The 14,498-nt window shown below is 42.8% G+C and overlaps 1 protein-coding gene across 2 annotated transcripts in view; it reads left to right on the top strand.

The window, feature by feature from the left end:
- ANKRD29 (ankyrin repeat domain 29) overlaps positions 1 to 10,132 on the top strand; it is a 63,205-nt gene extending 53,073 nt beyond the window's left edge. For both annotated transcript variants that reach the window (XM_030810647.1, XM_030810648.1), the window contains one exon: positions 7,751 to 10,132. In XM_030810647.1, coding sequence (XP_030666507.1) covers positions 7,751 to 7,834 — 84 coding nt within the window. In that variant the 3' untranslated portion in view covers positions 7,835 to 10,132. The remainder of the gene's footprint in view (positions 1 to 7,750) is intronic.
- The last annotated feature ends 4,366 nt before the right edge of the window (positions 10,133 to 14,498 follow it).

Below are 14,498 nucleotides of genomic sequence, written 5' to 3' on the forward strand. Positions count from 1 at the left end.
GCTCACTGCAAACTTCGCCTCCCAGGTTCAAACAATTCTCCTGCTTCAGCCTTCCGAGTAGCTGGGATTACAGGCGCATGCCAGGCTAATTTTTTGTATTTTTAGTAGAAACAGGGTTTCACCAACTTTCACTTTGGGAAACAGGGTTTCCCAAAGTGCTGGGATTACAGGCGTGAGCCACCGCGCCTCGCCCTAAATTGTAATTTCTAATCTTGTAGCTAACTTGTTAGTGCTACAAAGGCAGACTGGTCCCTAGGCAAGAAGGGGGTCTTTTCGGGAAAGGGCTGTTACCAGTTTTGTTTCAGAGTCAAACCATGAGCTGAATTCCTTCCCAAAGTTAGTCTGACCTATGCCCAGCAATGAATAAGCACAGCTTAAAGTTTAGAAGCAAGATGGAGTTGGTTAGGTCTGATTTCTTTCACTGTCTTAATTTCCTCAGTTATAATTTTGCAAAGGCGGTTTCACAGGGAGGAAATATTAGTACCTATATATAGAAACTGAAAAATGCAATTCCTTGTGCATCTCCTAGAATAATGGAATAATCACCAGTTATAAGTATTTTCCAGTGGGCAAAATGCTAGGCTTTGGACCCTCCCTTAAAAATAACTTGAAAACATGTGTGGGCGCTCCTGTTGGAGCTTCATACTGCAGAAGCCCTCAGACACCTGGGAGGAGCTGCCAGGGAAGACCCCAGCTTCCTACCAGCCACTCCCTAGAAGCCAGTCTTGCTAATAGCAGCTCCATAGGCAAGGGTGTTGGGATTCCTGCAGAAGGAGCATTCTTGGCTTTCATTCATTCATTCAACAAACACTAGATACCATGCACTGTGCTATGTGCTGGGAATGCAGTAGTGAATAAGATTCACAGTTGCTGCTTTCATGAAGCTCAGAGTTTAGTGGGGAATAAAGACAATTAAACAAAGCAGTTGCAATACGGAGTGACAAGAGCTGTAAGCAGGGGAGTAAAAGAATGGTTTGGAGGCTTCCGGGAGAAAGTGACTTCTCAGCTAGTACAGAACACTCTTCTGCTCCAGGAGTTCCAAGACTTCTGCTCTGGGGCTTCGAGACAGATGCCTGAGGAGAAGGCCAACCAGTGGCCCCAACAGCCATTCCTCACGCTATAGCCATTCCTCAGGTTGTAGCCATACCCCTGGGTGCAGGGATCTTATGTTTCCAACACCCTTGACTGAGCACATCTTCTCCCAGGAGCAGTGGGGAGATTTGGTGGTTTGATACTGTAGTATCATGAATATGGGCCTATGCTCCTGCTCCATAATGAACGAGATAGCCTTTAGGGGCTAGCCTGGGGCACTCGCCATCACATCAATCTCTACAATCTCAGCAACCTGAGAATCTAGTGGGGACTAACGGGGAGGGAAGAGGAATTAAACCAGGATTCTAGAACAACATGGAAGACAGAATGGTGATGTGAATGACCAAAACTTGACAACATGATTTGAAAGTATAAAGCTTTTTTTAATAGCAGAGGATATGGACATTCATGGAGATGGTCACACAAGGCAACACGCTGGCAGGCTGGTAGACAGAGATAGAGCTTCTTAAGCTCCCTTCTCCTTGACTGTAGAGGTTCCTCTAACTACCTGCCAGTCTGCTTACCATGGACCAGCCACTGATGTAGACAGCTCAGTTATTCCTGAGTGTTTGCTCTGAGACTGGGTGAAGCTTAGGTCTGTTTACCAGGAGCATTTCTGTGCAGGCCCAGGTGTTAGGCCTGTACAATATCTGTTCCTGCAGGAACTAAGCTAACAGAACTTGACCCCATAGAGGAGCCTCTGGTCTGTAGTAGCATAGCATAATAATTTCCTCTGTGACTGAATCCAGCATCGGCATCAAGGGTCCCATGTGGTGAGAAGGGGTGCAGCCACAGGACATGCTGCACAGCAGACCACTTGTGGCAAACTTACAATTCCTAACAAGTGAGGTCCCAGCCAGCAGATAGAGGTCAGGGAGCAGGATCCAGCTAGAAGATGGGGACTGCAGAAGCTTCAACTGGGATCAAGTTTCCAGATAAAGCAACTGGGGTTCCAGGCTTGGCTGCTGGAGAAAAAAATATGGTGAGACAGGTAACATCTACAACCAAGCCTCCCTCCCCCATTCTGCATGCCACTTTACCCTTTAATGGCCTCCCCTGAAATTCCCAGAACATCCTTCTTTCTTTTTAGAGACAGTCTCACTCTGTCACCCAGGCTGGAGTGCAGTGTTGCCATCATAGCTAACTGTAACCTTGAACTCCTGTGCTTAAGTGATATTCCTGTCTCAGCCTCCCGAGTAGCTGAACTATAGGCATGAGCCACCATGCCCGGCCACAAGAACATCCTTCTGATTCCTCTATACAAACAGTTCTCAAAGTGGGATCCTTGGACCCCTGAAGATCTTCATGACCTATACAGGGGGTCTAAGAAGTCAAAACAAGGTTGGGTGTAGGGGCTCATGCCTGTAATCCCAGCACTTTGGGAGGCAGAGGTGGGAGGATCACTTGAGCCTGGAAGTTCAAGACCAACCTGGGCAATATAGCAAGACCCCATCTCTACAAAAAATATAAAAATCTATTTACAATTTTAAAAGAGAATTCAAAACCATATTCTTGATAATAAAAAGATGTTAGCCAGTTGAGGTAGTTCATGCCTGTAATCCCAGCAGTTTGGAAGGTTGAGGCAGCAGGATCGCTTGAAGCCAAAAGTTCAAGACCAGCATGGGCAGTACAGCAAGACCTCATCTCTTTAAGAAATTAAAAAACAAAAAACATAGCTGGGCATGGTGGTGTGTGCCTGTAGTCCTAACTACTAGAGTGGCTGAGGTGGAAAGATCGCTTGAGTCCAGGAGTTCAAGGCTGCAGTGAGCTACATGATTGTGCCACTGCACTCCAGCCGTAGCAACAGAGAGAAAACCTGTCTCCTAAGAAAACAAACAAGATCTTATCTGCCTTTTTCACTGTGCTGACATTTGCTCTAATGGTACAAAAGCAAAAGCAGTGGTGGGTGAAACTGTTGGGGCCTTAGTACACCTCAAAGCAGGAACACTAAACTGTACTGGCAAAATATTTTACAAGCCTTTGTAAATTATTTTATAAATTTTGTAAATTACTTTACAAAAATACCAGTTGTACTTAAGAATGTCTCTGATGAAGCAGTAAAAACATCAATTTTATTAAATTTTGGCTCTTCCTATACATCTTTTTAAAATTTTGTGTAATTGGCCGGGTGCAGTGGCTCACACCTGTAATCTCATCACTTTGGGAGGCCAAGGCACGTGGATCACGTGAGGTCAGGAGTTCAAGACCAGCCTGGCCAACGTGGTGAAACCCTGTCTCTACTAAAAATACAAAAATTAGCCAGGCGTGGTCGCGCATGCCTGTAATCCCAGCTACTCAGGAGGTTGAGGCAGGAGAATTGCTTGAACCCGGGAGGTGGAGGTTGCAGTGAGCCAGGATCTCACCACTGCACTCCAGCCTGGGCGACGGAGCGAGACTCTGTCTCAAAAAATAATAACGACAATAATAATAATAAAAAAATTCTGTGTGATGGCAGGGCAAAGTGGCCAACACCTATAATCTCAGCACTTCAGGAGGCCTAGGTGGGAAGATTGCTTGAGGCCAGGAGTTCAAGACCACCCTGGGCAACATAGCAAGACCCCATCTCTCCAGAAAAAAAAATTTAAAAAGCCAGGGATAGTGGCACACACCTGTAGTCCCAGCTTGAGCCCAAGGAGTTTGAGGCTGTCGTGAGCTATGATTGCACCACTGCATGCCAGCCTGGGTGACACAGTGAGACCATCTTGTCTAAAAAAATAAATAAATAAATAAAATTCTGGGCCGGGCATGGTGGCTAACACCTGTAATCCCAGCACTTTGGGAGGTTAAGGCGAGTGGATCACCTGAGGTCAGGAGTTCACAACAAGCCTGTCCAACATGGCGAAACCCCATCTCTACTAAAAATATAAAAATTAGCCAGGCACAGTGGTGGGCGCCTGTAATCCCAGCTACTCAGGAGGCTGAGGCAGGAGAATCACTTGAACCCAGGAGACAGAGGCTGCAGTGAGCAGAGATTGTGCCATTGCACTCCAGCCTGGGCGACAGAATAAGACTCTGTTTCAAAATAAATAAATAAAATAAAATAAAATAAAATTCTGTGTGATGAAATGGAAAGCATGCCTACAGCACTTCTGCTGTGTACTGAAGTATGATGATTATCTCAAGAAAAAGCACCTGGCCAGGAACGGCGGCTCACGCCTGTAATCCCAGCACTTTGGGAGGCTGAGGCAGGTGGATCATGAGGTCAAGAGATCGACCATCCTGGCCAACATGGTGAAACCCCATCTCTACTAAAAATACAAAAACTAGCCAGCCATGGTGGCATGTGCCTGTAGTCCCAGCTACTCGGGAGGCTGAGGCAGGAGAATCGCTTGAACTGGGGAGGCAGAGGTTGCAGTGAGCCGAGATTGCGCCACTGTACTCCAGCATGGCAACAGAGTGAGACTCCAACTCAAAAAGAAAAAAAAAAGCACCTGTTGGGTGGTGAGCAGGCAAACCTGCCCCCAAAAGTCTGAGGAAGCTGAGAAGCCAAGAAAGAAGCTGGCATCCAGATGATCACAGCAGAAAAGAAGAAAAAAATAAAAACAGGCTGACATATCCAGTTTCTCAGAAAGTAACAGGGACAGGAGTCATAGTCGCGGGACATCACCCCCTAGACCCAGGGCCTAAGGGAAGGAATATACAGGACAAGTGAAGTCAACCTCTCAGGGAAAGGCAAGAACACTATGTGACTGCCTAAGGGCAGGACTTAATGGGCAAGGTCGTTTTGACCTATGGTCAGGATTTTCAGTAGGAAACACACACAAAAAAGTAGATAAAACAGGAATCTTAGAGGCATTCCCAAAACTAGGGTTAATCACATGGCAGGCTGAGTGTGGTGGCTCATGCCTGTAATCCCAGCACTTTGGGAGGCCGAAGCAGGCCCATCACTTGAAGTCAGGAGTTCAAGACCAGCCTGGCCAACACAATGAAACCTCATCTCTACTAAAATGCAAAAATTAGCTGGGCATGGTGGTGCGCACCTATAATCCCAGCTACTGGGGAGGCTGAGGCAGGAGAATCACTTGAACCCAGGAGGCAGAGGTTGCGGTGAGCCAAGATGGCACCACTGCACTCCAGCCTGGGCAACAGAGTAAGACTCCGTCTTAAAAAAAAAAAAAAAAAAGAAGTAAACATGGCAGATTAGCATCCAAGATGGAGTTGCGTTAGCCTCCACAGTCCCTGTGCAGTTGTTTGAATTGCAAAGTGAACCTGCCACTTTTTTCATAGAACACTATTTTTACTTGAAAGAACAAGGTATCTACCACTATGACCTTAACAGCTTCCCAAAACTTAAAGGCTTTTCTGATGGATCAGTTTTTTTGTTTGTTTGTTTGTGAGATGGAGTCTCACTCACTATCAGTCAGGCCAGAGTGCTGTGGCGTGATCTCAGCTCACTGCAACCTCCGCCTCCCAGGTTCAAGGGATTCTCCTGCCTCAGCCTCCTGAGTAGCTGGGATTACAGGCATGCGCCACCACTCCCAGCTAATTTTTGTATTTTTAGTAGAGACAGGTTTTCGCCATATTGGCCAGGCTGGTCTTAAACTCTTGACCTCAGGTGATCCACTTGCCTTGGCCTCCCAAAATGCTGGGATTACAGGCGTGAGCCACCACGCCCAGCCAGAATGTGAGTTTTTGATATTGCGCAATGAAATGTGCCAACATTCTACAAACTCAGTGAACTGATATTTCCCAAATGAGCAGTGCATGTTACATACCATGCATAGGTAAAAGATCCAACTATAAATAAACCTGTGGGTTTTAAAGTTCATTGATATGGTTTCAAATCCCACATTGCATTTAACCTTCAAGAAATTACCGTTTGTTGAGTATTGATGTGGTGTCAGAGAATAATATCTACAACAATCCAAAAAGACTGTTAAAATACTCCTTCCTTTTCCAGCTACATGTCTGTGTGAAGCTTAATTTTCTTTATATCCTTCTACCAAAACAACATATCACAATAGACAGGATACAGATGGAGATATGAGAATCCAATTGTATTCTGCTAAGCTACACATGAAAGAAATATATAAAGCTGTTGAGCAGTGCTACTCTTCTCAGAATTTTTACTCGCTTTTGAAAATTTAATTTTTCATAACTATATTAACTTGGATTTATTATTTTTAGTGAATTAATAAATATATTTTTAAATGTTTCTCACTTTTAATTTCTTTTTTTTTCTTTTTGAAAATATTTTCTTTTTAAATAATAGAGATGAGGTTTCACTATGTTGCCCAGGCTGGTCTCCAACTCCTGAGCTCAAGTGGTCCTCTCACCTCGGCCTCCCAAAGTGCTAGCATTACAGGTGTGAGCCACTGTGCATAGCCCTCCGCTTTCATTTTTAATAAGTTAAAAACAAAATTTGTTAGGCTCTTCAATAATTTTTGAGAGTATACAGGGTCCTGAAACCAACAGGTTTGAGAACCACTTCCACATCACACCTGTTGTCAATGGTAGGGACTGGTTCACTAGATGCCTAATGGATGTATCTCAGCAGCAATATGAAAAGAAAGGACTTCAAGTGATACTGGGTAAGGTGGAAGGTGTTAGCCACCAATGCTGTTCTTTCCCAGGTGTCTCTTATGCTCTGGAGGTTTCCTATCTCTGCCTTCTCATCAAAAGATATCTGGCCCGGCGCGATATCTGTAATCCCAGCACTTTGGGAGGCGGAGGCGGGTGGATCGCTTGAGGTCAGGAGTTCAAGACCAGCCTGGCTAAATGGCGAAACCCCGTCTCTACTAAAAATACAACATTTAGCCGAGCATGATGGCACATGCCTGTAGTCCCAGCCACTCGGGAGGCTGAGGCAGGAGAATTGCTTGAACCCAGGAGGCAGAGATTACAGTGAGCTGAGGTCACACCACTGCACTCCAGCCTAGGTGACAAAGCGAGACTCCATCTCAAAAAACAAACAAACAAAAAAGACACCTGCTGAGTCCTGACTCAGTCCCAAGTCCTTAGTGGACAGACTACCTCATGTCATACATTAATAAATATAAGGTAGGCTGGGCACGGTGGCTGATGCCTGTAATCCCAACACTTTGGAAGCTGGGGCAGAAGGCTCACTTAAACCGAGGAGTTCAAGACCAGCTGGGGCAACATGGCAAACCCCATCTCTGGAAATTAGCCGAGCATAGTGGTGCACATCTGTGGTCCCAGCTACTCGGGAGGCTGAGGTGGGAGGATCATTTGAGCTGGGGAGGTCAAGGCTGCAGTGAGCCATGATTGCAACACTGCACTCCAGCCTGGGTGACACAGCAAGACCCTGTCTCAAAAAATAATAATAATAAAATAATAAAATACATATAAGGTATAACATTTAGTTTGACCGGTACTTACTGAGCACATTTTAGACATGCTGGGCATTGTGCTGGAGATAAGGATACAATGATTAATTAGATCTGGACCCTTCCCCCTAGGAGATTACAGTCTAGTAAGGGATCTGGCTGGAAAATGTCTCTAAGAATGAGATAAGGATATAACAAGTAATATTTATACATTTAAAGAAGATTTGTAATACCTTTACATAAAAGAGTGAGTCCAGTGTGGATTTTTTTCATTAGTGAAGGAGAAAGGGTGGGTCAAATGCCCCTCTTTAGAATCCCTAAAACCACACCAGCTATGGGGATTCACTAATGCCCATCTTCTCTTCTTTCAGGCCAATGAACTTCCGGCAGAACTAACCAAAAATGAACGTATATTGCGTCTCCTGAGAAGTAAAGAAGGTCCCAGAAAGAGCTAACTTAGCTCCATATTTGACAGAAAGATAGAAAGTTTAACCACATTGTCCAAAAAGAAATTGCATTTCAAGCAGTGTTGGAAGTTCTTTTATGAAAAAAAAAATGCCCAGAATGCCCACCCTGTGGGTCCCTGACAAAGAAGAGCTACGCTCTGTGCTCCAAGTCAAGAACCAAACAGCTCAGGGACCCTCTTGCCCCTTCACCATGGACTTCTCATGGTGTCCTGTAACTCAGCTCCCGGGGGGCCTGGCATGTTCACAGATTCCACAGAAACTCATTTTCAACAATGCTAACTTGGGCCTCTCAGTTAAACTCTAAGGTAGACAGGGTTCTCAGTACTAAGCAAGGAGACAGAATGCTTTGTTCCTTTAAAAGACCGAAAAGCTGACCTTCAATGGATTGATGCACTTTTGCTTTTGTGTTAAATGTAGATGTGCTAAAATATATAGATCTATCATATTTTACCTACAGATATATGTCATTCCAGTATAAAACATTTTCCTCTACCCAAGAACCATAGCCATGATTGTTATAAATCAATGAAGTGTAAACATACATTATTAAAAAACCACTTCTGACATTCCATTATGTGCTATTCAAAGATGGACTATTGAAACTATAGAAAAGACAGACTGTGCATTTGTTCGTTGATCCTCATCTTATTCCTGACATGTAAAAATCAATTTTACATAGAGTCAACATTGTAGGTAGGTTACGATACCAGTGGCAAATTTGGAAATTCAGAAAGTTATAAACCACGAGACATATATAGGCTTGTCTCTCTGGTCTTTTATTTTGGCTGTATTGTTGGGAATCTATTTCCTATTCCATAAGTAAGTATACCTAACATGCTGTGGAATCTTGAGTTTCCAACACCGTGTTGCTTGATAGAATGACTTTGAGGTCCTCAGATAAAATGTGATACATGCAAGTACAGTATGTTGCTATTACTATTGCAGGAGTATGAATAATAAAAGACTGTTATTAGCACTTAGTAAGTCTTCATCTATGCATGTTTTTGAGTTGACTGATTCCAAGAATGAAATATGAGGTTTATTTAATTATTCCTTTGAAGGGGATCAAAACTTATATTCAATGCACTTTATAATTAATGGTGTCTAAATGCCTCAGTCAGTGCCTAACTGCACATACAAAAATAAAACCTTCTTTCTGGAATCTACCAAAATAAACGCAATGGTATTTCTGCTATTTAAACACATCTTTAGCTTATTTCTTCATGTTCTGCTCTGGTTTTCAGTCAGTGTCTATGTAAAGACATGTTTAGAGGAAAATGTTGTAATCCCAAAAGAATTTTTGTTTAACCAACTTTCAGTGTTACTAAAAAGATTATCTTTAATTCAGTAAATAATAGAACATAATCTTCAAAATTAGAAGATATTCTCTTAAAATTTATTACAATTAATGCAACAAACATCAGCATATTTTGATAAATGTCTCAAGGGAATGAGCAACTCACAGGCCCCAGAGGTGCCTACAGCTTGACCAGCTATACAAAAAGCCTGCAACCTGATTCTAGGATAAAATATTAGAAAGCTCTCTGTTGCTAAAACACCCAGATGCAAACATTTTGGTGGCTAAAAAGCAGTGCCAGTTTCCTCATTGACATTCTTTCATTCAGCAAATTTGTACAAATATACATTTTCTCTTGTGAGAATTTCAAAAAGCTATTTCATTTTGAAGAGGAAAATAATATAGCCTTAAATGCTTTATATTTTCCCCTTAGTTAGCCCTTATGGGAAAAATAGTTGCTAATCACTGATACAAAGCAAAACATTATGGGTACTGATAACAAAGTTCCAAAAGACAAAATGGTATGAATCACAGACTTACTGTTTTTCACTAAAACATGTCATTGGCCTATTACTTCAATAGTTTTAAGTGGGTAATGTTCTTGAACAATATTAGAGCCATAAAATTGAAGCCAGTAGCTTTAACAATATGGAGGCCTTCTTACTGTAGGTAAGAGGTCTCTAGCTTAAAAGGATCACATTTGATCTAGATGAGATTATAGCAGGGAAGATGATTAATCACCTACCAAAGACTGTACGGAAAGGTCTGTTATTTTTAAAATTGCATTTTAGTTTGCACACATGTAAATGATTATTCTATGTTAATCTAATTGACAATTTAGTTAGCGCCACATCCTAAGACTTAAAACTAGCAATTCCTATGCAAATCGTCTGCTTAACTGAACTACAAACGTTTTTCATTAATTCATTTCTTTGATGACATATTACATGTTATATAATAATTCAAAATAAAGTTAATATACTACCCCATTTGCCTTTGCTGCTTTTTTCTTTTTGTTTTTAATCACAAGTTATTGCTATGTGATTTTTAGTAGCATGGAATTTTAGGGTGAATAATTCAACTCTGTAAATATATTGATATTTGGGACCCTAAATAGACATTTAAACTTTATTTTAGTAATGGACCTATGATTTCATTATCTCTGCTGTAGAGAATGAAATGATTCCAAAAAGTTTTCATTCAGAAAAGGATTCTTGGGACAGTTATTGAAGACGCTGAAAATAGAAAATTTTCTGATTCGTATTATTTATGATGCTCCTGGCCCTTTAGTCCTTTGCAATAACTTTCTCTTGTGAAGTAGCTGGTGGTTTTGCAGAACTACTGGTGTAGGAGACAATAATTTGCAGCAGTAACATCAGGAATATGGAGATTTACAGGGACATCCTGGCTTCCATCTGCTCCATCCACCCTCTGCCACCACAAGAAAGCTACGTCTCTTCATAAATCCCACAGTGAGACACATACACAGAAGAAAAGAGTGCCCCCCAATACCAGGCTACTTAGAATCAGACAGAGATGCCTGTGTTTTGGTGGGGGGCTACAGATTATAGGGGTGAGAAGCTGAGTTCCTAATTTCCTAACAAAGTGCTTTTGGTGCTAGAATTGGATGTTTCAGAGGTAGTGGCCAGGTGAGGAGTCCCGGTGGCTCACGCCTGTAATCCCAGCACTTTCAGAGGCCAAGGCAAGGTGGATCACTTGAGTTCAGGAGATCAAGACCAGCCTAGGCAACATAGTGAGACGCCCATCTCTCTAAAAATAAAAAAAAAATTAGCCTGACGTGGTGGTTCACACCTGCAGACCCAGCTACTTGGGAGACTGAGGTGGGAGGATGGCTTGAGCCCAGGAGGTCGAGGCTGCAATAGTACACTCCAGCCTGAGTGATAGAGTGAGACCCTGTCTCAAAATAAATCAATCAATAAAAATAAAAGCAGCAACTAACATTTGTTAAAGGATTGTTACGTGCTAAGCACTTTAGATAATCTTATAAAGTGTTATGCATTTTTTTCATTTACACCTGGCAACAACCCTGTGAAATAAACACTATTACCATCCTCATCTTACAGTTGAGGGAACTGGCTTTGAAAGACAGTCTACCTCTTGGGAATTTTACTTTTGCTTTTTGGGGGAAGGTGGAGGAGGCAGTGGTGCCCAGATGGAGTCACAGTTGTAGCGTCAGAGCAGTGAAGGTGGAGAGTATGGGACGTGTTTTTGAAAATACTTGCAGGAGAATTAATGATAATTGGTGACAAATATAGAGGATGAAGAAAAGAAAGGAGAGCTAAGAATTATGCTAAAGTGTGTTAGGCATTCCCAAGATCATCCCCAGGTGTAGTGACTTGCTAGGAAGACATACGACTCCTATATCTAGTTTACTCATGTATATACTCATATACATGGTTACATATACATGTATACTCAAATACATGGTTAAGATTACAGCAAAAAGACACATAGCAAAATCAGCAAAGAGAAAAGGAAAATAGAGCAAAGATAGCAGACAGCAGGTGCAAGCTTCTGAGAAACCTCTCCCACAGAATGAGCTTAATTCCTCCAGCAACCAAGTTGTGGCAGCAAGTGTTGTCTATCAAGGAAACTCAGTGAAGATTTAGTCCTCAGGGTTTCAACTGGGAGCTGGTCACATAGGTCCCTTCTGCCTAGCATTTGCCAAAAATCAAGACCTCCAGAAGGAAAACAGGCATTCAGTATAAACCACATTGTTTGCACAAATAGTTTAGGCAAAGTGAACACTTCTTATCATTTAGGGCAAGTTTGGTATCAGTGTAGGGAACTGTTTGTCAGCTGAGGGCCAACCTTGTAAGCAGGACTTCCTAAGCATAGGCAGTCTTGGGCTGGCTTTGTTCATTCTTCTTGGCCCACAAAGTTTACAAGGTGGATGAGCCAATAACTTTGTTAGGCAATAGGGAAGAATAGCAGATTTGGGGTGAGGAGAGAGCGTTTGGACATGTTCACTTTGAAGGATCTGTGAAATAGATTCTAGAAGGCAGTTGGAAATAACAAATTAATGTTTAGGACAAGCCCGTTGTTACTGATTTAGGCATCAACTGCATAGAGATGATGGTCAAAGTCAAGGGATGAATGAGGTCCCCACAGAGAATCTGCTGAGAGTAAAAGAGATGGCAAAATGGCTTGGCGTAGTGGCTCCTGTCTGAAGGGAGGCTGAGGCAGGAGGATTGCTTGAGCCCAGGAATTGAAGACCAGCCTGGGCAACATAGCAAGACCCTGCCTCTAAATTTAATATATATTTTTTTAAACGGATGGCAGACTGAGAATAAACTTTGAAAGAAGGGAACTCAGCAAAGAGAATGAAACAATGAACAAGAGCAGGAAGTGAAACATAATGAGGAAGGAGAAGGTCTCCAGGAGAAGAGAGCAGGCAGCGAACCACATGAAGAAGTGTGGCCATATGACACAAAGCCTGGGAAACTCAAGGCTGCTTTTGCTCCACCACTCTGTCTTTGATGAGCTTGTTCAGTCATCAAAGAATTCTGGCCTTGTGGCTGGGCGTGGTGGCTCATGCCTGTAATCCCAGCACTTTGGGAGGCCGAGGAGGGTGGATCACGAGGTCAGGAGTTCAAGACCAGCCTGGTCAAGATGGTGAAACCCCATCTCTACGAAAACTACAAAAATTAGCCAGGCACAGGGGCAGGTGCCTGTAATCCCAGATACTCGGGAGGCTGAGGCAGGAGAATCGCTTGAACCCGGGAGGCAGAGGTTGCAGTGAGCCAAGATCATGCCACTGCACTCCAGCCTGGGCTACAGAGTGAGACTCCACCTAAAAAAAAAATTAAAAAAAAAAATTCTGGCCTTGTAATGGAGATTATGGATAAGGATTGGTGAGTGGACCTGGAGCTAACGTTAAATTAAATAAAATTATTCTCTTGAAATGATTCTACTCCTCACTGGATAGAATTGTATTTGTGAAGATACTCCTGATGCTTTCTAGGAATCACTGGCAACTATCAGTATGCATTGCCTCTGCTCTGTACCAAGACTAAGGCAACATGAAAAAAACAGACTTGGCACCACCCTGTAGAGATGCAAATAGGTGTGGTGCAATGCAAACAGGCCTGGTCAAATGAGATAATTTATGGTGGCGTACCTATACCTAGGCTGGTTGATTGGTTTTAATTGGTGATTTTTTTTTTTTTTTTTTTTTGAGACAGAGTCCTGGTCTGTCACCCAAGCTGGAGTGCAATGGCACGATCTCAACTCACTGCAACCTCCACATCCTGGGTTCGAACAATCCTCCTGCCTCAGCCTACCAAGTAGCTGGGACTACAAGCATGCACCACCATGCTTGGCTAACTTTTGTATTTTGGTAGAGCTGGGGTTTCGCCATGTTGCGCAGGCTGGTCTCAAAATCTTGGACTCAAGCGATCTGCCTCTTGGCCTCTAAAAGTGCTAGGATTACGGGCATGAGCCACCTCACCCAGTCAAATTGGTGGATTTTATCTCACTGTGAAAAGATGCTAAAGTGCTTAGAACATGCCTGGCTGTGAACAAAGCCACACCATGTTATGATATTTCATGCCATTGAGTCATAGCAGCTCACACCCTAGTACTTGTACTTCAAAGCATGGAGAAAAACAAAAACAAAAAATGACAGGCAAAATCAGCATTAGACATTCTAGTAGAGGAATGTGAAAATAATTATTCTTCTGCTTAATGTAATGAACACAAAGGTGTTTTCTCTGGGCCCTCTGACTATACTTAGCCCTCAGTTAAATAACCTATGTATCAGTGGGTCTGGAAAGTCTTCGATTCTTTTCCTCATTTATTAATATGAATGAGGTTATGTTTCAACAATTAAAGGAATTCAGCTAGGCACAGCGGCTCACATCTATAATCCCAGCACTTTGGGAGGCCAAGGCGGGCAGATCACTTGAGGCCAGGAGGTCGAGACCAGACTGGCCAACATGCCGAAACCCTGTCCCTACTAAAACTTAATAAATTAGCCAGGTGTGGTGGTGGGCGCCCGTAATCCCAGCTACGTAGGAGGCTGAGGCAGGAGAATCACTTGAACCCAGGAGGTGGAGGTTGCAGTGAGCCGAGATCGCACCACTGAACTCACGCCTGGGCAACAGAGTGTGACTCCATCTCAAAAAATAAAAATAAAATAAAATAAAGTAAAACAAAAATAAAATAAAGGAAGTTAATTAAAGATCTTCAGTTCTTAGGTGACATGTCAGCCTTATCTCTGTCAACAGAAAAAATTCCTTCCCCTATCTTTGGTTCTTCTTTCCTCCCTCACTAGGATTGAACCCTCCAAACTTTAATGAGTGAAATGCTGTTGTTATTCCTACATTTCAAGTT

This window comes from Nomascus leucogenys, chromosome 4 (assembly GCF_006542625.1).
Source record: "Nomascus leucogenys isolate Asia chromosome 4, Asia_NLE_v1, whole genome shotgun sequence".
Taxonomy (NCBI): Eukaryota; Metazoa; Chordata; class Mammalia; order Primates; family Hylobatidae; genus Nomascus; species Nomascus leucogenys.